Source organism: Micrasema longulum, unplaced genomic scaffold (genome assembly GCF_059751315.1).
Source record: "Micrasema longulum isolate JH-2025_06_02 unplaced genomic scaffold, ASM5975131v1 h1tg001241l, whole genome shotgun sequence".
Classification (NCBI taxonomy): Eukaryota; Metazoa; Arthropoda; class Insecta; order Trichoptera; family Brachycentridae; genus Micrasema; species Micrasema longulum.
The window spans coordinates 98,739-121,664 of NW_028278428.1; the positions used below are offsets into that span (position 1 = coordinate 98,739).

General features: G+C 32.2%; 1 protein-coding gene across 1 annotated transcript in view; it reads right to left on the bottom strand.

The window, feature by feature from the left end:
• Positions 1–22,926, bottom strand: part of LOC148276324 (neurexin 1-like) — a 137,354-nt gene that overhangs the window by 48,135 nt on the left and 66,293 nt on the right. Inside the window, exon 3 of the mRNA XM_088234430.1 lies at positions 3,928–4,086. Coding sequence (XP_088090556.1) covers positions 3,928–4,086 — 159 coding nt within the window. The remainder of the gene's footprint in view (positions 1–3,927; positions 4,087–22,926) is intronic.

Here is a 22,926-nt window from a genome sequence, read left to right on the forward strand (position 1 = left end):
CCAAATTTTCGTAGACAAGGACTGAATTCAACTCCCTGAGGAGCTGTTTATATTAATATATTACAACAGAGATGAAGGACATTTAAGAGGATAGATGTTCAAATATGGGAAGAATAGTGGATGTTACGCCGTGTGTAAAGTGGCCTCTTAAACCAGCCATTGACAGGTCATAAGCCCTGTAGATGCCTAAACTTCTATATTACCTCCTCTTAAATGTTCTTCATCTCTGTTGTGATGTGTTAAAATAACGTATTTGTTTCAATTATTTTAATTAAAAAAACATACATTACTAAGATTTAGAAACAAAAATTAAACCTAAAAGTTATATAATAAATTCAGTAAAAGTTTAAAACAATTAAAAATAAATGTGAAAATCAAATAAAATTATAAAATATTTTAAACGGTTAATATAACAGGAAACTTACAAAGCACTGTTTCATATTATAACAGTTATTCTAAAGGCTTAATTACCATTCACCATCTTTCAAAAAGTTCAATAGGTTTGATCTAAAAGAACAATATCCTACACTAAATATATCCTAAACGGGGGAATAACTATTCCCGAGTTCCTGGAGTCTATTTAATACAGCATTACAAGTATACAATGTCCGTGAATTGTTGCTATAAAACGGTGGTACCTGTCTAGTAAGTCTTCCAGGCACCCCTGCATTTGATTAGAAATAATAGTTCTTGGCGATCCCATGTTGAATTTACAATTTTGAAAAAGTTTAATAAATAAGTCCATATTTTTTCTTCGATCGTTAAATTTCAACAAATTGAACGTTTTTAATAAAAAATCGTAATTCAAAAATTCATGACTAATTTCAAGTTTAAAATTTAAATACCTTAAGAATTTTTGAGGAATCTTTCCAGATAATTTAGGTGACAATTGTAGTAATGAGTCCATATTAAAAAATTGTACTCTAACTGGCTTCTCACTAATGAAATATACATCAATTTCAAAGTGCTTATTTTAGATAAATCAGAATCTATTTGAACCTTTGACCCATGAGTCAAGAACACTACTACGGAATCACTAACTGGTTAAATTGGCGGTTTAAGTGGTCATTTTTCGCACTGTATTACGTTTACCATTCTGCTTTCATGTTTGAACATCCATATTTTTTTAATTTTTCCAACTGTTGATTTGTGTAAAGTTAAAGAGCTGAAACCTTTATCGATGCGGGTAAAATTTTATCTGACTGAATCATTTTAAAAACAATAATGAAATTTAACCAACAACAAAAACAATAATAAAATTTAACAAACAATGTAATACATATTTATGAAACAAGGGGTAAAAAAAGGATAAGATTACCAATAAGGAGAAAAACAGAATCTCAAAACTCATTGTGCAAGGGATTGAAGCTGTACTATGAGTTACCTGAAGAAATAAAGGAAATAGAAAAAATCGAAATATATGAAATTAGTTTGAAAAAATATGTTATTGAGAAATTTTGATAAAAAAATTGTAATATTAGTACTTAAAATGTTATGAACGAGCTTAATAAAGCATAAATAAATTTTACCAACATACCAGGAAAAGCATGAAAATATTTTTTGATGTTTTATACTTCTTCTTGGACCTGAGTTTGATCAATTATATTTTAAGTATATTAAAACTTTTGTGGACTTCGACTAAATATAAAACCTCTTAGGGAATTATTAAGATTAACATACCAGACTAAGGGTGAAGAACATTTTAGTGAAGGGAATATAGAAGTCTAGACATTTACAGGATTTACGACCTGTCATTGGCTGTTTTAAGTGGTCCCTTTACACACTGTGTACCGCTCACTATTTTTTATATGTTCGAACAAATATGGCATTTCTTTTATTTTCTCTTTTTCTTAATAAAATCAGAAATTATTTAATTAAAATTTTAAAAAGTAACTCGGTTTTCAAAACAGTTTTCTATAACATTAATTTGTCATTATCACTAAACAGTTAAAATGATTAATTTATTTTAAAAAATATATCTGAAAATACATAAAGATTAAAATTGAAAAGTCAAATTTGTCTTCAGCTATAATACTTATGTAACTTAGAGAACAACGATTATATAATTGTATTGTTTCATTTTGACGTATTTTGTATTTATGTATTTCAAATTGTATCTTGAGCTTGTCGTAAGCGTACATTTATTAGTAAAGTTTTTTCATTACAGGACCAACATTCTAAAGTATAAATACATGGTATAATATGAAGACTACGGGAAAAATATATGTAATGAATCAAATGTAGGTTTTGAGATAACTCATTTTAATGTTTACGACCCCACATTTTTTTTACTTGAGAACGTTTTTTAGACAATAAACAAATACTCAGTTTTTTAGGTGTATGTTTGTTTCAGATAATTACAAACAAAAAATTGAAATATTTCAGTTTATAAACCTAAAAATAAACAAAAAAACTTAAGTTAAATTATTCAGGGAAAAAAGTGTACGTCAGCAAACGCAAGGAAAAAATGATGTATTTAACTAGTTACGGATTACTATACATTTAAGATTTTTATATGAAATGGCTGCTTGGGGTTACAAAACTTCGATAAATCCAATATTTATATTTTTCTTTCGTGTTGTTTCCCAGGAAATATTATAATTGCTTCTACGGGATAACCATTTAGGATTTTCTTTTTCGATTTTGTAATTCACAAATCGGTCTGCTCGGAAAAAGACGTTTTCTCTTATAAAGTGGTTATAAAAAACTTATCCTTGATCTAATAGTGAATATATCAGCCTCCATTATATCAAAAAGAGATTGGTTGCGCCACATTTACTATGTGTATGGTGTATTGCATATTTACTAGGTTGCTGTGTTAAATTTATTGCTATTTACTGAGCCTAAGTATAAATGTTGCGAATATGCTACTGTGGGTACAATCTTTTTCTCTCCGGCCCAATAATATCTGGACTGTCATCAAATATGCATGTGATCTTGATATTCTCAGCGCGATCGCAATTAAGTGATTTGAGTGATCAATAAGTTATTTCATGCACTGTGTAGTGTTATCGCATGCATCAATAGTCAAGAAACCAAAAACAGCCTAGTGGACCACAGGACATTTGAAAGAACCTGCAGCCAGAGAAGTTGATCGTACTTTTGGAGAGAAAGGTTGGGAGAATCCAGAAGAGAACAAGGTAAGTAATTTCATTAATTTTTATTGGGCGTCCGTCGGTTTTTGAAAGGTAAATAAAGATAACGCAACTGTAACGTCAAAATCTGCGAACCAGCAAAACCCACACAATTTGAACGTCTACCAGCTATCTGGCGAGTAGCGCGATCAGAAATTCTGACACTTGAGATTTCTTTTGAACTGTAATGACTTTCGGGTCCCTTTAATGATGATATTAGTTTTTTATTGCATTTTTAATTTCTGCTGGTAGACTTTGATGTAAAGTAGCCACCTGCCATCGATAGAAGTTGAACAAGTTACCTCTATAAATTTCTGCCCCAAGCGTTAAAACATATTTAGTTAACTCTATGGTGACGTACTCCTTTTTTTCCCCGTTGGTCATACTTTAAGAGCGAATATCTCAGTGACTATTTATTTTCTTCTGCTGTTTGTTTTTCCACTCGATAGTATCAAATATTGTTAACAAAACTGCATTAATAAGTAAATTTTGACCAAAATGTGACTTACACCATTCATTACCTGTAGTTTTCATATATTATTGTACTTTAAGTGTACTGTTATATCTTAATTTGATATTTTATCAGATTCCATGAGATTAATTTATTTTGATTAATATCTAAATTATTTATAACCACCGAGTTGTGGTCCCGTGGCTAAAATTGCCAACTCGCGGATCAGAGATGCGAGGGTTTTGACCCTGCTTTATCACAGCTGTGACCCATTTTCTTATATTTAGTTCTTTATTTTACTCATTAAAATTATAACAGTCGTCCAAACCGTTTGTTCCTTACCTTTTTCAGACAGCCAATGAAGTTGCTATGCACCCTCGCCCCCAGGAGAGCACGAGGGTTGAGAGAACCTGCCACATACGCCCTACTGGAGGCCAGCATGCTGAACTGCCCTGCTACGTGGGAGTGCTCGGCATATACGTCATCTACCACAGCTGAAACCTGCAAAAAGAGAAAAAATAAATTAGGTACCTACATGCAAAACATTTCATCCAGAAGTAATTCAAACTCATACATCTAAGAGTAATAATTCGCGACCCGCTTATAGAGCCACCCGTACGGACAAAAACTATTCAAGTAATATCAATCACAATGTCAGCTACAGTTTACAGCAAAACAGCGGGCCGTAGGTACCTAGATTGAGAATTACAAGCACAGCGATGAACTGTTCGTTACATGTTTGTAGTCAAACTAAAAACCGAACCAAAATTTTGCAACGCTTTTGCTCTATGCAGTAGAGCAAACAGCGTCTCTATAAGTGATTAACGAATTATTACTCTGAAACACACAACATTTATGGATAAACAGGGTCTTTACATGTTTTTAAAAAATATTATATTTCAAATTATCAAACAATTAGGCACACGGTAACGGCGTCACAATTTTTTTCTGCGACGTCGGATAATTTTTCTACAATGTTAAAAATAAGCATATTTCGAATTAAGGAACGGCACGTATTACGTAGCCGCACCATATTTTTACGTAACGTTTGTTAGAAGCGCACTAGGCGGGCATGACGTGTTACGTGGTGATATCAAAGTGACGTAATGCCAACTGCCAGTCGTTTTGTAAGTGCTCGATTTTAAACTGGAAAATAATGAACTTGTTTTTTATGCATTGATATCGATTTATTTATTAACAGCCATCGCCAATTTGTACAAATTGTATAATATAGTTAAAAAGTAATAAAATACAAGACGCATTTTAGACGCATTACATATTGGCATATTATGGAGGGCCGCGATTATGAACGGCTCTCTTCATCGGTATATACTGAGACGGTATAAAACTACTGACTGTATTGTATATTTTATTTTACTTTTTATTTTATTGGAATAAACGGCTTTTAGAGCCTTTAACATATAAGTGGCAAATACAATAATAAAAGTACTTACATGTTAGTAAAATTAAAAGTAAAAGTAGCATTTAAAACAAATTAATACTGTACTGTAGTTATTTACAAATTAAGAAGTCTGAAAAGCCAAACATTATGAAAATAATATAAAGAGTTGTAAAAATGTTGATAAAAAATTAAAATCTGTTAAAAGAAATATCGTTGTCGGCCTCGTGGTGTAATGATCAGCGCATTAGCCTGCCATGCAAGAGGTTTCAGGTTCGATTCCCTACATGATTGATACGAAATATTTATTGAAAGGGGTGTTTTCACACTAGAATATTTCATAGTCCCTCGACTGATACCTGAAGCGTAAGACTGCTCATCTTACCTTCATATAACATAAATGATCAAGATACGCTGCGATTGGCGTTCCAATTCAGTGCCCTATGCACCATTAGGTGCGGAAAGGGAATGATGATGATGATGAATAGAAATATTTTTGCCTGCGAAAAAATCTCAACTAAAGTAGATAGCTGGGATTGCAGGGTGACCATGATTCTGGCAATTTAGAATATAAAACTTCAGATATTTTCCAAGCTGATGACCAGTCATACAGGTTATATATTTTATTTATAGGTCCCTTTAAATAAATTGACAAATATCTCTAAGTCCTAAGTCCATGGATATAATTATTTAACACTTGTGTGGCTGTGGTACGAGTCCACATAGGATAAATGACTTGATATATCTCTTTTATTTTTTTAAATGATGAACTCTGAAAATTTTGCAACCATCCAATGTACATTTTCACACTGGATTTGTAAAGTTAAATTTGTATAACTATGCTGAATGTTAATACAAAATATATTTATCCTTGCTACGCGAAGAATAAGTGGCCGCTAATTCAACAACGCATCTGTATAAGAGAGAACACGAAGATAGAAATCATAACGAGGAAGACAGAGACGCTGTTCTGTGGCGGGTGATGTGTAAAACAGATGCAGTCTCGAGTCGGTTGATGACAGTGATGGGGAACGCGCGCGCGTAATATGAGCTGCGTATTTATGATTTTTAATTTATTTTGCTATATAACAGGGCTAAATTATTTGTTCATTTGCATTAATTAAAGAAAAATAATGAATTTACAGTATATCTCCATGTTTTTATTTTTCAAATATCTAAACTTTAGAATATTCCGTCTTTTACTAGTGGTAACACGATGTTACAACACCGCGCGCAAAGGGATTATTTACCTCAGTCTTTTAAGAGTTAAAAATGTTCTCCAAATCTGTTTCAATGTGTTAATCTTGATAAGTTACCACGTAAGTGAAATCAAGTTCTTGTCTACAAACATTTAAGCAAACTCAAAGTTTTGTTGATTTATCGAAGGATTTTGTTCCTTTAAAGTGGGTATTAAATGTGTCAAAACTTTTACCTAATTAGTTTTCTTATTTCATTGGTTATAATTAAGTTTTAAATAGGACAGTTCCTAAGTTTAGTGTCCATAAAGTTAGCTAATTTACGTTCTTGCTAGAGCCACCATTAAGGATCTTAAAACTATAAATTAAATTAACTTTTAACGAGAATAGGGTAAGTTTAATTAATATTGCGAAATGTGTACAGTCCGTTAGTTTGATACTTTATAAGAAAATGAACCTATGTATGCATCAATCAACAAACATGTGATCTTAAAGAGATTAATCAACAGCAAAGCAGCATATTGTCGTGATATTATTTTTGACAGTTATATTTCTAATGAAGCAGAACAATACAGTTACAACAGGAAGTTAAATTGTCGCTTTCTTAAAACTAATTCCTGCTGATTTTCAAAATGATATTTACTAAATGTTATTCAATATTTGTATTTAAGCAATTACCGACTTTTCTACGTCAGGACACCAATTAAACCAACATGTAAAACTCACCATACACCTTCCCCATAGTTGTTGCACAAAAATATAAAACCAACACGACATGCATTTTAATAAGATTTTTACTACTTTTTTCATTAATTCTCAAACAAGAAAATATTTTCATAATCTAATCAGTGCATGTTTGTTCTAATCAGTGTATGTGCTTATTAAAATGCATGTCGTGTTGGTTTTATATTTTTGTGCAACAACTGTGGTGAAGGTGTATAGTGGGTTTTGCATGTTGGTTTAATTGGCGTCCTGACGAAGAGATGGGTACGTCTCGAAACCGGTAGACATAGAAAAGTCGGTAAGTGGTTATATACAAATATTGAATAACATTTAGTAATATGTTTGACCACAAAGTTAATGCTTTAAATATTAACAATATGATATTTACTTCACGTTTTAAATATATCACACCAAAATAATTTAACAAATTTGATTTATTAATCATTTATTTATTAAGGAAATTGTGGTCTTTTTTATAATTACAAGGTACAAAAGAACAAATAAAAAAGTAAGATCAATTACAGATTTCACATTAATTTATTATGAATGCAGGAGAAGAGGGGAAAAAAAATAAATACAAAAAAAATATATGAAAAGATAAAAATGAAATAAAAAGTACGTAAAAGGGAGAAGACATTGTATGGCTCCAACTCTATTTTCCTACCCTCTTTCGCTGCTTTTATGAACATATATATTTCTTCGTAAAAATTCACAACCACCAACAAACAATTAAATACAGGTAGTAGATGCACATATGAATAAGTAAAAATTAAGGCTTGAAATTAAAAGTTGAAATTAAAAGTTAGAAGTTAAGCTGGAGATTAATTTAAAATGTATTTAAGAAATCTGATAAAAATATGGTAGTGTGTAATATGTCGATGTCACTAAAACGGTCATTATACGTAATCTGTATTCTTCGAAGAGTGCTATTTTTCAGTCATTGAGTTAGGAATGTCGAAGAGTACAGATTGACAAATATAAAATATTGTTTTGGTTTGAATTGTGGACGTTTAATTAATATTTTTAATTTTATGACATTGGTTTTCACTCTCAAATACAGCGGTTTTCTGTGTCTTGACAAAATGCTAAGAAATGGAATTATAGAGAAATGAGATTGGGGACATTTAATATTTGAGTTGTAAGTTTCACAAGTAGTATAAAACTGTGGACTCGCTGGGAAAATTACTTGCAGACTTTCAGATGTTATGAAACGACTTACGATTTTAATATTTGTCTTTTGAAATTGGTAGCCAGTCTAAATCTGGAATTTCGCGTAATCAGAGAAATTACTCTGTATTTCACTTTTTTTTGTTCGAAAATAATTTCAATGTTTTAAGAAAAATTACACATATAATATATTTAAAATTAGATTATATATTTAAAGTTAAGAAAAATGTTAACCCTTCGGTTGTAATACGGGCCTTAGAACCCTTGAGCAAAGGCTCGATATTATGAAGGCATAATTATCTCCAATAGCAGGAGTTTTTGCCTCTTAAACATAAGATGTAGTTTCACTAATGTGCAAGATGTCCATCTCCAAAGTGATCCTATTCAGCTGCCTGACAGCTCTTCCTATCGGCAGATAAGAGGCGCAGAGGCAGGTTGGTTCTAGAAGACGGAAGGTAAAACAGTCTGTGTTGACGCTATTTAAGATATCGAGAAAAGAAAAAAAAAACATCTCGTAACCAGTAGATACTTGAATAAAAGATAATAAAATAAAACCAGTTTTTTTTCAATCGCATTACAGTCCATATCGAGCCTTGGACTCCATTAACTCCCTCTACAACTCATTCTGTCATCTGATGTAAACCCCCAGTTAGAGACTTCCAGAAGTTGGGATCCATCATGTTTTATTTCGTCTACTCATCGTAGCCTCGGTCTACCGACCTTTCTGCCTCATGGATTCCCATCAAAAACTCATTTTCGTGATATTCGATGATAGCATTCTCTGTACATGTCCTGTTGAAAATAAACTACTAACACGCATCTCGTCATTTTACGAGGATGCACCAACACACAAGTATACCCAAACATACATTGTGCTTTGACTAGACCAGACTTGAAATTTTAGTTCATAAGTCGCTAAAGAAAAAGAATAACTCACGCATCGTTATTTGAGAGTATTTAAAAATCTAAAAAAAAACATATTTAATAAAAATATTAATAATAATATTTGGCTGATTTATAAAGCGCCATTTTTGTTAAAAAATCACCTCAAGGGCGCTTTACAATTGTATATCTAAACTTACATTCTAACTAAACTTAAGTGATATATTATATTTCCAGATTTAAAATTGAGGGTATGATAGTCCGAAAAAGTGGAATTTTAGTTGGGATCTGAACTGACTGGGACTGTCGATGATTTGTAAGTTTGAAGGCAATTGGTTCCAGGCAGAAGGGCCGGCGGCGGCAAAAGCACGATCTCCAAATCTAGTGTTTGGGGAGCGCCGGATTTCGACAAGTTTTCCTCTTCCTGAATCAAATGCTGACCTAAGAGTTTAGCATATTTATGAGGCATGTTCAGAAAATAAGTGTACTAGATATTTATATATTTTTTAAAGTTTATTGAATAGTCGACATAGTTGCCACCATGTTCTATGCATGTGGTGAGCCGTAGCATACGTTTCTTTATGTTCTCATTGACGAACACTCCCGCCAGCTCCTTCCCCCAATTTGGAACCTTTTTTTGCATATACTCGTCGGTTGAAAGGTTAAAAATTTAATCCATTTAATCCATTGCACAATCCATTTTATCTAAACAATCACAATCTTAGCCACCAAGGCGTTCATGGATTCATTTGGTTGGGATGTTTTGAATCACCACCCACATTCCCTTGACTTGGCGCCTTCTGATTATCATCTTTTCACCCCCCTAAAGGCACACATGGGTAAAATTAAATTTTTAACCGATGAGCGGTGCAGAAAGAGGTTCTGAAGTAAGGGAAGGAACTGGCAAGAGAGTTCTTCTAGGAGGGTGTATAAAGAAGCTTGTGCCACGGCTCACAACATTCATTAAACTGAATGGCAATTCTGTGGAAAAATAGTCAATGATTGTATCAACAATATCCTGCATGGTACACTGACTTTCTGAACATGCCTCGATTTATTTTATAAGACATAATTAAAATACCCTTAAAAGTACTTAAGAGGTAATTAATTACTCATTGCTCATATTTCTGTTCTAGAACTTTTACAAAGCTGCCTGTTCGCCTTGTTTATACAAAGGAAAACATTCTTTCAAACGTTAGCGTTCTCCATCTTTTCTGCAGTTTGTTCAATTTTCCGAATATTCAGAGCACTCTGTTTCTCTACCTGAAAATAGCTTCTTTGTAAATGCTGTCTTCGGAAAACAGCTCGCACACTTAGTCCAAATAAGTTTTTTTCTTTATTTTTTCTTTATTTTACCAAATTAATTTTACTTTCGAACAACAATGGAGTCCCGAATAGACGAGAATTGATTAAATAAAATAAATATTTGAAGCACTAACTTTGTGATGTTTGCATGTATTTAATTTGTTTAAAATCAGTATTGAAAAATTGTAGTGATCTTATACATAAAATAAATAAGTAGTGTTATAAGACATTTTTTTTATTAATTTTTCATAACTATTTTTTCAAAGGAAAAACCAGCTAAGCCTCTGTTTAGAGGCAGTTTGCTTGTCAGCAGGTAGGATAGAGGAGATATGAAAGAAGATAGTGAAAAATACACCACAACACCTAGACCAATTGAGAAAAAAACCTTTCTACCCGCGACGCCAGTTTCACAGTTGGCTATTTTACCAACTTCGCCACGGCGCCTGTCTTACGCTAATTCTATCGGTTCAACATCACAAAATTATATCTGCTTATCAAAACCAACGAACTTTCATATGCTGAGTACAAAAGAAATTACATATCCATGTATCTTTAATAATTTGTACTTTACCAAAAAATATGTAATTGTTACATACAAACGCAATCAAAATGTTTATCATAAACGCCACGATTTTATTAGGCGTTAACATGAGTTGTGTTTTTTTCCAAATTTAAAAATAAGCACCAAAACTAAAACAAAATGGTAAATGCTATACGTCATTCAAAAGACAATATTCTGCTCGATAAGATATTGTGTTTGCTTCACGCTACATGTTTTACTTTATTTGCGTATACGCCGACAAACGGAAAGTCAACTAGACAAAATTGAACATTTTCAACACCTTCTGTTTGCGTTAAATTGAGAGAATAAAGCTGCCAAAGCTGCTTGCGATATTTGCGCAGTGTACGATGAAGACGCCATGAATTAAAGACAATTTTTTGGGAAATATTGAAGGAGAATACATTATAGACAAATTTTTTTTCGTTGTGTCCTCTTGATATCTTGATTTGAAAAAAAAAAAACAAAGCTTATGTCAACACCAAATAAATTATCATCAAGACTTTGAAATGAGTTTCTTCTTCACATAAAAAAATACCTTTTAAGAAACGCCTAAAGCATTATTATATTTACATTCTAAGAACCCTCACTTCATTTTTTTATTTTTTAAATATATATACATTATTATTTTATTTTTTTTCCTGGATTCTTTTCCTGTTTCCTTCCAAACTCAAAACCTGACCTCACATTACTAAAAACATTTCTGTCAGTAAGTTAATATGTTTAATCTTTTTCTTCCCTCTAAAACACAGCTGCAATTTGAAAATAAAAACGTGCATTTTCATTTTTTTAAGAACAAATTTTGACCGATAATATTTTTTTCGGTTGGCCAGGGGATATTGCTTTTGGAAATATGTCTCCAAAAGTGCTTATGTTTTTTAAATTAGAACACAAACATATTTTTGAATACTTACAGAAAAAACGCGACCTTCAGAGACAGTTTTTTTCGTTAGTTTTAAAAAACTGTGTTTTGAAAGCATTTTTAATATTGTCCATCTCGGCTGAAAGGAAAACGTCATACGGCAACGGAGAAAAATAAACCGGGCTTTTGTGGGACTCGGAACACGTTCAGTAAACTGAGGTAGACAATGGAACTAGGGAATCCTCAATTCCACAAACGAAACGGAACGAAGCATCCGCGGGTCCATGAAAATGGAATAGAGAAATCGCTATAGACGTGGAAACGGAATCGCAACTGACGCAAAATAGCGATAATTGTATAGATCATTGGGCGACAACGTGAGGCCCGCGGAGCTGGATATGCTCGATATGCTATGAGTTTGTCCTATCTTAAAATAAAAAAATTAAACAACCAAGAGATTAAACGTGCAAAAGTAGAAGGAGCGATTTCGACAAAACCAAAAAAAAATTTTTAGCAAAACAGTATACATTTTTCAAAGTGTCTTAAGAGTCGACATTTTATGTTGTAGTAGCCATAAAATTAACAAAAAAATCGACGCCTCATTAGGATGGTGAAGTGTTAAAGGGGCAATTTCGACAATACTAAAATAAATATTTTTACAAAACATCAAACATTTTTCAAAGTGGCTTCATAGTCATCATTTTATGTAATACCAAGTTATGTGGTAGCCCTAAAATTAACAAAAAAATCGAAGCCTCATTTAGATGGTGAAATGTTAAAGGGGCAATTTCGACAAGACTAAAATAAAACTTTTTGCACAAAATCATATATTTATTAAAATGGCTTCAGAGTCAACATCTTATGTTTTACCGAGTTATACAGTAGCCATAAAATTAACAAAAAAATCGAAGCCAAATGTAGATGGTGATATATTAAATGGGCAATTTCGATAATACTAAAATAAAACTTTTTGCACATCATCATATATTTATCAAAATGGTTTCAAAATGAACATCTTATGTAATACCGAGTTGCAGTAGCCGTAAAATGAACAAAAAAATCGAAGCCATATTTAGATGGTAAAATATTAAAAGGGAAATTTCGACAAGACTAAAATGAAACTTTTTGCGCAACGTCATATATTTATCAAAATAGCTTCAGAGTCAACATCTTATGTTATACCGAGTTATGCAGGAGCCATAAAATTAACAAAAAATTGAAGCCATATTTAGATGGTCCAAGGTTAAAGGGGCAATTTCGACAAGACTAAAATAAAACTTTTTGCCCAACGTCAGATATTTTTTACCGAAGTGGCTTCAGGGTTAACATTTTAAGTAATACGAAATAATTCAGTAGTCATATTAACACAAAAAAATCGAAGCTCTTTTTGGATGGAAACATTTGAAAGTAATACTTGGTGAGTGTAGCAGAAAATAAAAATTGTTTCTCGAAAATAACCCTGTCTTGTATAACTAATTCTAGGCAAGTGGACGACAATCGACATCGTATTGAAAAATATTTTAAAAATCGAGCATCTTAGATCATATTTGATTTTCTAGAGTTGGGTGAAAGCACAGGTATGGAAAATTGTAACTGTAGTGAAAGAATATAAAATTTATATTCAAACCACTAACTTTGTGGAATGTACGAGTATTATAATAATTACAATTTGACAACTTTGTATTTAACTTTTTTTTCCCACCGGTATCAAAGCTACACAAATATAATTTACTAATGCTATCATCATTAGTAAATTACATCTTTAAAAAGAAACTTGTCTAGCTTGAAACCAGTCTTTAAAAATACATTTAAAAAACAAATAAACAAAAAAGTCGTTTTATTATTGTATAATTTTTTTTTTGATTTTCTATAAAAAATATATATTTCTAACAACGAAAAATGGTAGCGTGGCCCAGGGGCAAATCTCTTATCAAAACTTTGGCCTGGCTGCTGAAAAGGTTGGCCGTGTCTGATACAGATGGAAAATAGAGGCGCAGTTATCCGAATAGAATGTGGAATTTGTTGGATTTGAAGTACTAGGAATTCCCCACTGGCTCGGAACCGGTAGAAAGATATGTAGAATTGTTATTTTAGTGGAATGTTATTAGCTACACGTGGCTTGCGGTGGAACTATGGAATTTATTTGGATGGTTAGTGGTTTATTGCGAACTTTTTGAATATTTATTATACCTTACAAAAATAGCGTGTTTATTAGCTCATTTTGTGGTTGTGAATTATGCATTTCGCTACGCCTTGTTAAATAGGCATTTTCTCATTAGCTTTCCTCGCTCCGATGGAGTTTGGGAATCAGCTCAGCAATTTGACAGCAGCCCTGACCGCAAATGAAGAACAGAAGAAGTTCCTTTTACGTTGTGCACAAGCATACAGAATACAGACAACTATTTTCGGACTGTGAAAAAGAGGCCCCGAAAAGAAAATATCCTTGGTATTTAAAAAAATATATGTTTTTAATGTATTTTAGAACTATTTTGAGTATTTTAATTTATGTTAACAACATAAATATTCAAAATTATAACGTTAAACTTAAATAAAAAGTAATAAATAAATAGGTACTTTATGGTGTAATGGTCAACGCGTTTGCCTGCCATGCAAGTGATTTCGGGTTCTACTCCCGACATGGTTGACATGAAATATTTATTTAAAAGGGTGTTTTTACACAATGATATTTACAATATTTGAGTTTGTCCATATGCTTGTAGACAAAAGACTGGATTTCACCCCTACGGGAGCCATTAAAATTAACAAATTACAACAGGGATGGAGCATACCTTAAATAATGAAATATTGAAGTCTAGGCATTTACAGGGCTAATGACCTGTCATTGGTTGGTTTAAGTGGACATTTTACACACTGTGTAACATTCACCATTTTGCCTATGTTTGAACATCCATATTTCTTTAATTATTCAATTTGTTGATTTTAGTGAAGTTAAAAGTTAAGGCATTTACAAGGGTTGTTGTTCTTGTGTTTTACCTAAATTTGAAAATTTCAATTTCGTGGGTCATTTTCAAAGAGTTGTAAATAACTCACTAAATGGGAACCGAGAGTGGTGTTCGAACCTAGGACCACTGCTTTTGTTTCGAGAGCCCGGGACACTAGCCACGGGACCACAGCTCGGATTAAAATTGCTCTGACTGAACACGGCTTTTCAAGTGAGTCGGTGCAAGTACACAGGCAAAGTCGTTTCCGAGTATCACTTCACCACATATTTTAATTTTTTTTTTTTTCCGTTCTCGATTTTATTGGATACATTTTGTAAAAACAAAAATGTATCACGTGCAATGCATAAGCATTATATTGAGTTTTTCTAATGACATTTCTTGGTGGAACTGCATTTTAATTAAAATTATAAAATTACGTATATAGTTTTATTCCACTTTATTTATAATACATATATTTTTTTTATTTCGACATCGTCAGTCGGTCACGACGAAACCCGGTCACTGGTAAAAAATTTATAAAATAATTATAAATAAAAGTCGAATAAAACTATTAAGTATTTTTATTACTATAATAATAAGCATTATTTTGAAATAAATAAAATAAAACTCGTTCTTAAAAGTAGATGCTTGAGCAAAGAAATAAAAACACAAAAATAAAAAGTTACCCATTGCGATTTTGACATAATTAGATAAAAAATAATCTAAATGAATATTATCAAAAGTTATAATCGTTGAAATGATAGAAACCGTTTTAAATTAACATAAATTATTCTGTAATGTTAGTGTTTCAAACGTGATGTACGAATTTAAAAAAAACTCAAACCTGTGGCTGATTTATCAGATCAAATTTACGACTAACAAACCTGGGGTGGTATTTTGAACCCAAAAGCGCGTGTAGAAAACGCGTTTTCAACGTGTATTTACGAACTAAATACACGTTAAAAGAGCAATCTCTTCGCATGAAATTCCGTTCAGAATACCAGCTCTGGTAGAAAGTGCGACATAAAACAAGCATTTTTCTGCTGTGACAGGTAAGGCGTCAAAGCAATAAAAAGTAGAGGCGAAAGTTTTGATTATTTATTTATTTATTTACGGATATTGTCCATTTATACGATTCATAGGGTATTAATATTACAATATAAGAACAGTTAAAAACATTAAAAAATAAGAAAAAAAGCATTGACAAACAAAAGGGACACTGAGACAAGATATGGACTATTTATTTAGTGCTCGTTAAAATCGTTGTAAACTTAAACCAAAAAAGTCCAGATCTTGTCTTGAGTTAACAATACAACAAAGGCGGATCGCTCATTTGAATTAAAATACTAAAAAATTAATTGTATTCTCAAAACCAATATGGATATTGTAGAGGAATGTTATCATACATAACTATAAAGATAACTTATTAAACAATATGTCCCTACGAAAAAGCGAAATGTTTGGCCTTGATAATTGTGACGTTAAGATTCGTGACGATGTTGTATTTAAAACGGTCTCAAAGTTCAAAATTTACACGAATCGTGACGTATTAGGGGCGTGGCTAATGCAATGGACCGTTTTCGTGGGAATTCAAAAATATCGCATAAAAATGTTTTTTATGCGATTAATAAGTAGTAACAAAATATTTTTTTTACTCTGCAGTATTTCATAGACCCTTATTAATTTAAAATTATAAAAACACGAGATATTTCCCTATCGTAATCGTTTTCAGATTACATGTCTTTAATTTATTATGAGCAAAGGATTGAGAACGTTGAGAGCTTTAAATACTTGGGAGTTACACAGCACAACGAACAGTCTGTCACAAAGTCATAACAAAGAATGTTGGTATGTACAAAGAGCTTGCAACCTCCCTAAGAATTGCTAAAGAAACTTTTAACGCGACGCGTCTAAAGGTCTAGCCCCCTACCTACTCAATTAAAACGAAGTACATATTATTTAATTCTTGTATAAAGCCAATACTCCTATATACTTTATAGGTGCAAATCCTGACACCTTACCAATAACACACAAATTCTACATGATCAGAATTAGTGCTTGAGGAAAATATAAGGTGGTTTAATTTACAACAAACATTAGCACGGCAAAAAAGAAAGAAAACAAACATCAGCAAGAAGTCCAAGAACGGAGCGTCTTAAGGGTATAGTGGTGGACCAATCAATGAAAGCAGTAGTGGTAACCTTTAACATACTGTGTTATAAACTCCCTCAAGTCCCTGTGTGGTAACCTCACGTTAAGAAATGATCGGCTGATAATCACAGTCCCCTTTTGTCTTATTAAAAGGATATGTGTGTCTTGTTTAGTAATCTAATTGAAGAACATCTCTTTCCCTCAAATGAATGTTTTATATATTTGTCTCAAAGTATACAATATTTTGTCAACATATTACAACAGAGATGAAGAACATTTAAGAGAAAGTAATATAGAAGTCTAGGCATCTACAGGGCTAATGACCTGTCAATGGCTGATTTAAGTGACCACTTTACACACTGTGTAACATTAACCATTCTGCCTGTATTTACACATTGTGTAAAGTGGTCACTTAAACCAGCCATTGACAGGTCATAAGCCCTGTAGGTGCCTAGATTTCTATATTACTTTATCTTAAATGTTCTTCACCTCTGTTGTAATATGTTAATATAAACAGCTCCCCAGGGAGCCGAATCCAGTCCTTGTCTACAAAAATTTGGACAAACTCAAAATATTGTCAATAATTTGTCATTTTCGATCCTTATGGACAAAATATTTCATTTAAAATTATTTAACTATCAGAAGGCTGTAGTAAATAATCCCTTTACGCTTGTTAATATGACATCGTGTTACCACTAGTAAAAGACAGAATAATTTAAAGTTCAGGCATTTAAAAAAAAAAACATGGTGACATTCTGTTTAATAATTCCTTCTCCATAATTTATGCAAATAAATATATAATTTAGCCCTGTTATAGCAAAATAAATTCAAAACTATAAATACGCTGCTCATATTACGCGCGTGCGTTCCCTATCACTGTCACTAACCGACTGAAGACTGAATTCCCTAAATCTGTTTTACACAAAACCCGCCATAGAACAGCGTTTCTGTCTTCTTTGTCGTAAGTTCTATCTTTGTGCTCTCTATCTTATACAGATAATAATAATAATAATATTAATGGTTTATTAACAAAAATTACAGTTTCTTTATCTGCCACATTCATACTTAGGTAATAGATTTCTCTGGATTATGTCTAGTCTGCCTAACGAGGTACAACCTGTTTTAAGGCAGACATTTTTATGCAAAAACAAACAATTACATGAGTACCCACTAGTTAATTTATTAAAAAGTTATAAAATATATGTCATTTACTATTTTAGAATATTTTTTAGTAAGTTTTCTAATTTTCTCAACCTAAATCCAGTAACCATTTTATTACAAATTTATTAATTTGAATTCGGGTTTTGTAATGTTCGGGTTATTGAATATTTTGGGGCCTAGAAACCTGATGTTTCTTTGCCCGAATTCAGAGTTTGTGGTAGACCCCATGACCCATCACCCAGATGTGTTGCTGAATTAGCGAACATTCATTCTCCGCGTAGCGAGGATATTGTTTTTTGTATTATAATCTAGAATAGTTTTACAGATTTTACTTTCCAAATCCGGTGTAAAAATGTCCATTTGAAGATTACAAAAAATACGACTTTATTATTTAAAAAAATAAGACAGATATATCTAGTCTTGTACTGTAGGTAGACTAGTGTGACATCTCAGCCTATAACTAAAAGTATGTTTTTTTTCTTGTGTTTTAAGGTTTACTTAAGAATAAACAGTTTTGTGATTATATTCATAGTGGTTTCTGAGATATGAATTAATTAAGTGCAATTTGCAATGCCGGGTCGGTTACATCACAAAAACGGGCAGACTGAATTAAATAAAAATCGCTGTTTATAAAATGGTCTTTAAAAAATGGACTTCATTCACAAATTTTTTTTTTAGTATAAAGAAAACCTATAGGAAGACCCATGGTTCTTAAAACGGTTTTCGGGTATGTGAAACGAGTGCTTTTAATACAATATTTCATTTTCCTTGACTGGCACATGACGCGTAGTGTTTGATCATCTTATATTTATGTAATATATGATCGATACACGCTGGTAACTATAAAAATACAACTTTTTAACTTGGTGACGAAATTATTTAAAACTTCTTAAAATATTTTTACCTTCGAACTGTATAAATTTCGCCGTTTATAAACCATTTTATAAATAAATTTTCTCCCTTTTGCTGACACATTTTTCGCTTTGTAACGGGAAATTAATTATAAAAAAGCTGTAAATAAAACGTAATCTGGATATTCTAGGCAACTCGTGGTAAAAAAATAACCTTTCGAAGGTCGTACAGCTGAACTAACATCAAAGAAAAGTCTATGAAGGTTATTGGCCAGGCCTACACGCGGTAAAACGATTAAACCTATATAGTCAAAACATTTTCAATCAAGTCTTTAAAGTAATTAAATTGATGAGTTCGAGAAAGTTCAGCAAATTATATAAAAAAGCAATCAGTATGTTATTTTTATCAATTCAATAAAATTTTAACGTAAACTTTATTACAAAACACAGCTTTAAGTAATATAAAAAAAAAACACGGCGTTGTTTAATCCGATGTACAATTTTCATTAGTTCTCTCATTAGATGAACAAAGTAGGGTAAAAACATTTACTACCTTGGTAACACAAACGAAATGTCCATTTTGTTTTATTTGACAATGTAACAGATGGAAAAAAAATTCAATTTTTAAGTAATGCATTTGCTAATTACACATAAAATGTGATCTCATCCCGTTTCTTAAATATCTCAGCAGTATTTCCACACTTTAAAATGACACAGCACGGCATAGTTGAATTCAAATCGTGAGCTGCGTACTGAGCGACGTCTACAAAAAAACTAATGGGTCAAAACGTAAAACTACTATGAGTAGTTTAGTCGCCTTCTGTTTGATGCGCGTATGCGGTTTCTGGACTATTCTTAATTCTATGGTTATTCCATTTATTATTGTAATGCTAATGAAGCATATTTGTTTTGAGAGAGTAGTTTTGGTTGGAAGCGACTGTCTCATTCATGGTCTGTCCCATTCATGGGCACTCTACCCTACCATTTTCTGACCAATGCAATATGAGCTTAAGTCAAAAAGTTTGTATGGAGAACGATTTATTTTTGAAAATGAGTTATTGTTGGCAGTTTCCGTGATTTGTTCAATAATGAACGCATTAAAACAACAAAAAAAAGTTTCCCTAAAGTATCCAATATCGTGTTATTTTGAATATGAAAGTGTTTCCTATGGTATAACTGTACCGTACAATGCCAGTTTGCCCAGCACAAAATTGCTTTTTCCTTAATAAAAGGCCACTTGATCAAGTTAAATAGCTTCAGGATTATGCAAACAATATTCTGAACGAGCACCGCAACAAAAGTTCAAGTAAACAAAATGTGTACCGTATTTTTAAGGTGCTCCTGTGTAGGTTTAATTCATTTAGACATTTCGGCTACCATTGCAGGGGTCATTTTCAGAATCAACAATATCATGTGTAGAAAAAAAGTGTTCATTTATTTGTAGTCTTAACGGTGTCGCAGTCGATCCCGTAAAGGTTGACATGTTTTTTTTAAAAATAAGTTTTTAAAATGACGCGTTCGCTGACTTTTTTTTTTCATAGAATCCATTCGTATCGACACATATCATTTTTTATTTTTTAAATATAATATTTCACTTCCGATCGGACCGGAGTTGATGGTTTGAAGTAAATTTTATTTGCCTTGCATACTGGCTAACTTTTGTTGATTACTGTTTTTTTTATAGGAACACAATATCTCCTCATGCTATATAATCAATTCAGTTTCACATAGGCTCTAGCCATAGTATATAGACTATAAATAGCTAAATAAGAGACATAATTTTGACGGCTATAGCCGACATAACCACGAACGTGTTACCTTTGTAATAAGTCGCAGGTACTCGATCACATATGTTTATCACGCCGATTAAAAGTCCCTAAAATAAAATTTTAACGCGTGGGTAATTACCGACAAGTGCGGCCATTGTGGTTGAATGATAACTGATTACCCACCACTGTTTAAACGTATTTTAATACAAAAAATTTTTGACAAAATATTGTTAAATTATTTAAATTTTTCATGAATATAAATTGTTATTATAAGTTTTTTAACGACTGTAATAAAATTTTAATATTACAAATAGTTGTGTTTTATGAATCAAGTTTTTTAGGTTTGATGTACCACGTGTCGTTCGTATTATTTTCAAACGTTTCTGGTCGCACAGCTTGCGTCTATCGTTCAGTGGCGAACGGTGAGTTTTTAGATTAGTAAGCTGCAAAAGTTCTGATAAAATGTCCACAGCGGTAGTATGGCACATGAAAAAAAAGACTATTTTATATTTGATAACAAATTCATAACAAATGGCGCTAGCGGCTCATAATTTTAGTTAAAATATTTGCTAATTCAACACAAACATTTAATTAACAAAAAAAAACGCAATTTCAAAAAACGAGAACTCGCGGTGACTCAAACCTAAACCCTAGTCACTAGGAAGCGAACGATTTATCCACATGGCTATTTCATGTATTAACGTAGCCGTTGAAAAAGTGATTTATAGCATTGTATCATTCATTACCGTACCAATATAAATATTATATCTTACTAGCGACTATTGTAACTTAAATTAAACACATTTGCTTATGAATAATGATAAAAACTTACTTATTTTTAAGTATTCCTCACCCAGTACTTTAATTCACAAAACAAAACAAAAATTGCTTTTTTAGAATCATTCTTTTGATGTCGACTTTCTTATAATTTTATAATTGACGAAACGATGTAAATTGTACCATATAAAATTATTTACAAATATGTACTTTTAACACTATTCACTATATTAATTTAACTATAAATTTACTTTTAAACAACCGAAAGAGACTTGTCAATATTATTGTAATCTAACTTCCGTGTTGGCATAATATATTCGTTTTCTCTTTCTCACATATAACCGGTGCGTATAGTGCTATTTCCCTTGCATGGTCCTCAGTCAAACAGTTTTATTTGAAAGAATAATAGCCCTTACAAAGAAGCGTTAAAAGACTAAATTGCATTTAGGAAAGCCTGCAAGATTGAACAGTAATGGTATGTTTAATTTTTCTAACCTGAATCTAAAATTTGGGATTTAAAGACGTAATGAAAATCATGTTTTATTTTCGGCCGCGCAAGCTCGTGTAATCCAGTAGTAATAATTCCGGCCGACAGAGGCGCACTGGCTCGCTGTACGGACTGATGTTTTAAACGAAATATGATGTAAATTTTCTAATGCTAGAAATGCAAACGTATTTCTTTCTAATAATAATGGAACATAAAACAATTACTTCGATGTCCAAAACTATGGTAAGCTGCAAATAATCGGTTATTAGGAAAATTTGGCCCTGCTTTTGTCAGGGTTGAAATTTAAAAGATTCAATATTGTTTTTAAAGGAAAGTTTTAGGGCAAAGGTCTTTCACACCATATTGTTATTGAGCTACTATTTCTGGCTTTAACACAATATCTTTACATCGTATATCTGGATTATCTTTGTCGACAATCGACCAGAGCGCAATTATCGCTGACGACTGTTCAATTCTAACCGAAATAACGCGGTCAAGTCTTATTTTGTTTGACATTAGTTCTAAAACGTAAATGCCTACGGCCTGAGTAACTGTCGTGAATATTTTATAAGGAATCTCATTGAATACGAGTTATGCCGAAGTCAGGCCGAAATGTAACGAGCATGTGAATCGAATTGGGTGTATTCGTAACTTCCTAAACATGGTTGCCCAAACTTTTAACGTAAAGTTAATGAAATAACGGTTAAATACACCGCCGACGCAGCGTATCGTTTACCAAAGAAGATGTAATATCACCTTCATAACAATTTTCCAATCCGCACCCAGTGGAGCATAGGGCACTGCATTGGTACTCCAATCGCAGCGTATTTGAATTATTTACAATAGTTATTAGTCTTATACTTCATGTTTTAGTTAAATCGAGATCGTTTCTCTTACTAACCGTGTTCGGTCAACAAACATAATCATAAACATAGTCTAGGCATTTACAGGGCTTATGACCTGTCATTGGCTGGTTTAAGTGGCCACATTACACACTGTGTAACATTCACCCTTCTGCCTATGTTTGAACATCCACTTTTCTTAACTTTACTGTACAAAACAGATGGAAAAGTTGAAGAAATTTGGATGTTCAAACATAGGCAGAATGGT